The sequence below is a fragment of the Pinus tabuliformis genome, chromosome 9 (genome assembly GCF_031772625.1).
Source record: "Pinus tabuliformis cultivar Carrire ecotype Pingquan chromosome 9, CPIR1, whole genome shotgun sequence".
Taxonomy (NCBI): Eukaryota; Viridiplantae; Streptophyta; class Pinopsida; order Pinales; family Pinaceae; genus Pinus; species Pinus tabuliformis.
Genome location: NC_142307.1, coordinates 805,497,395 through 805,499,918, shown reverse-complemented (window position 1 = coordinate 805,499,918; position 2,524 = coordinate 805,497,395). Strand labels below are relative to the sequence as shown.

Below are 2,524 nucleotides of genomic sequence, written 5' to 3'. Positions count from 1 at the left end.
TTTCCTTTTGTTTTTTTGTTTCTAGCCTCTGCCTGTGCATATGCCTGAGTCTCATTTGTTGCTTTGTAGATGCACGTGTCTGTGTCTGTTCTGGTCTGGTATGCGTGAATCTCAGTCTATGCCTATGCACATGCGCGAGCCTGTGCCTATGCCTGTGCAAAGTCGGTCAGTTCATATGTATGTGACAGGGGACGAGGCAATTGGATCATCCACTGCTGGCGTAAAAAACTTCACAACTGCAAAGGAAGGGCGAGCGAGTGGCGAATACCAAAATAGTCACTGCTCTCTCTGATGAGTAATGGCTTGTTCAATTTAATTTTAGGTACACATTATATTAATTCATTTGTGCTCTGTTCTTCTCTATGGTAGTTTATTTTTCATTCATTTCAGCCATTGCAATGATGTTTGTATATATCAAATTTATTGTGGGTTTTTCAAGTTTAATATTTCTAAAATTTTGTGGACGAATTTGTTCAAATCACAAGTTATAAATATGATTTTAGTTATTCTTTTTCTTAGGTTGATTTTGGTTATACTTTTAAGTTATAGATATGTTTCCATCATATCTTATAATATACTTTTAAGTTATAAATATGTTTTCATCCTAGCTTGTAAGTTTGTCTGGTGGATTTTGTTTTTATAAGTACAGTTCAATATATTTTTCCCTTGAATTGCAAATTACCATACATTTTAAATAATTTCGTTACATTTGTTTTTTATTAACTTTACTTAGTTTAATTTAATAATTTTTTAATTAATATTATTTTATTTAATTTATTTTAAAATTTAAATAATTAATAGGTTAGTAATAACACAAACTACCTATTTGTTTAATTACGATAGCATAATGAAAAAAACACGTTTTAACTTATACAACAATATAAAACTAACAATGATTTTATATTTAAAATTAAATTTTCCATTTTCGTTGTTCAACACCGAGTTGTCAATTTGCCCTGGACCTAGATAGTGTGGTTTAAGTGTTTTGTTTCTTTGGAACAAGTTATCTCTTTCAAGTTTTAAAATTAGTGGCTCTAACCTGTCAATTTCAAACCAAATTTTCATGGCTGCGGCTCTCTTATTATTAAGTTAAATTTCTCCATTAATTTATGGCGTTTTCTCAAAATGGTTGTGTTATGTTACACCTATCAATATGTTTTCCATTTATTAGGTTTTGTTTTTACTATTGAATATATTTTCCATATTGAATTGGATGTTTACTAAATATAATTGGATATTAGTACTTCTGTTACATTTTATTTTATTTAGTTTAATTTAATTTTATATTAATATTATTTTAGTTAAATTTATTTTCTTAAATGATTTTAAAATTTAAATAATTGATGTATCATTAAGTTTTATACTATATTTTATTAATCACACAATTTAAATTTATTGTTGTGTTTTTGTTTAATTATATAATATAAAAGTGAGTGATTTTAGATTTAAAATTTAATGCAAATATGAGTTCTGGTACAACATCCCCCCCAATGTGTATATTGAGGCAAATAATTTGACTAGACCTGGTAATGGGCCTTTTAGAGAATTGGTGGCCTTTATCGATGGGGTCCTTGTAGGTGTTGTGTGGCCTTTTCCTGTGATTTATACAGGAGGGATTGATACACAGTTCTGGGATCCTTTGGTTGGTATTGGGACATTTGATCTGCCTAGTTATGAGATTGAGGTTACACCCTTTTTGGGGGAACTGTTGGATGGAAAAGAGCACACATTCGGTTTCGGCGTGACCAATGCTTTGGATGTTTGGTTTATAGATGCGAACTTGCACCTGTGGCTTGATGAGAACTCTAGCAGTGCAATCATAGGGCAATTGATTGGACACGAGGAGCCGGAGTTGGAGTTGTCTCTGGTGTCAAACTTCAAAGAGCTGGATGGATCATTTCACACATTTGGCAATAGGAGGATCTCTTCCTCTGGCTGGGTAGAATCCTCTCATGGCAAGCTCATTACTAATACTTCGCAAGAGTTCACGTATGATAATTTAATGACTTTTCAAGCACTTGGAGAGCGACAGATTGTGAACCAAATGATAGCAACCAATAGTAAGGTTATTGTAGAGGCAGCCACAGGAATAGAATTATCCTCTGAAGTTGATGACTTCTTCACTTTATATTTAGATTTCAATGCTCCTATGGCTGTAATAAATGTTTCAAATGCACTTAATAAAAATGTATCCATTGTTGACTCTAGTGGAATGTTCTTCAGCTCTCTGAATAATAATCAAAATGTAGGGGGAGACGATACGATCACCAGCACCCAATAGACGTACAATTATCAAAGCACTCAAGGTTCGATCACCAGTACCCAATAGATGTACAATTATCAAAGCACTCAAGGTTACTATTCCTGGCAAGTTAAAGCAATCAACTCAGCACTTGGGATAAAATCCCACAAAGAAATTCTATACCTTCTCTTCAAATTCCTTCAAGCTTTTGAAATTAAAACCTATGAATTATCAATATAATTTTGCAATAATAAAAAACAATTAGAAGGCCTTTAGCCAGCT

General features: G+C 32.4%; 1 protein-coding gene across 1 annotated transcript in view; it reads left to right on the top strand.

Annotated features, from left to right (window-relative positions):
- LOC149151213 (peptide-N4-(N-acetyl-beta-glucosaminyl)asparagine amidase A-like) overlaps positions 1 to 2,281 on the top strand; it is a 3,285-nt gene extending 1,004 nt beyond the window's left edge. Inside the window, exons 2-3 of the mRNA XM_089443094.1 lie at positions 116 to 249; positions 1,543 to 2,281. Coding sequence (XP_089299220.1) covers positions 116 to 249; positions 1,543 to 2,281 — 873 coding nt within the window. The remainder of the gene's footprint in view (positions 1 to 115; positions 250 to 1,542) is intronic.
- Positions 2,282 to 2,524: the final 243 nt, after the last annotated feature.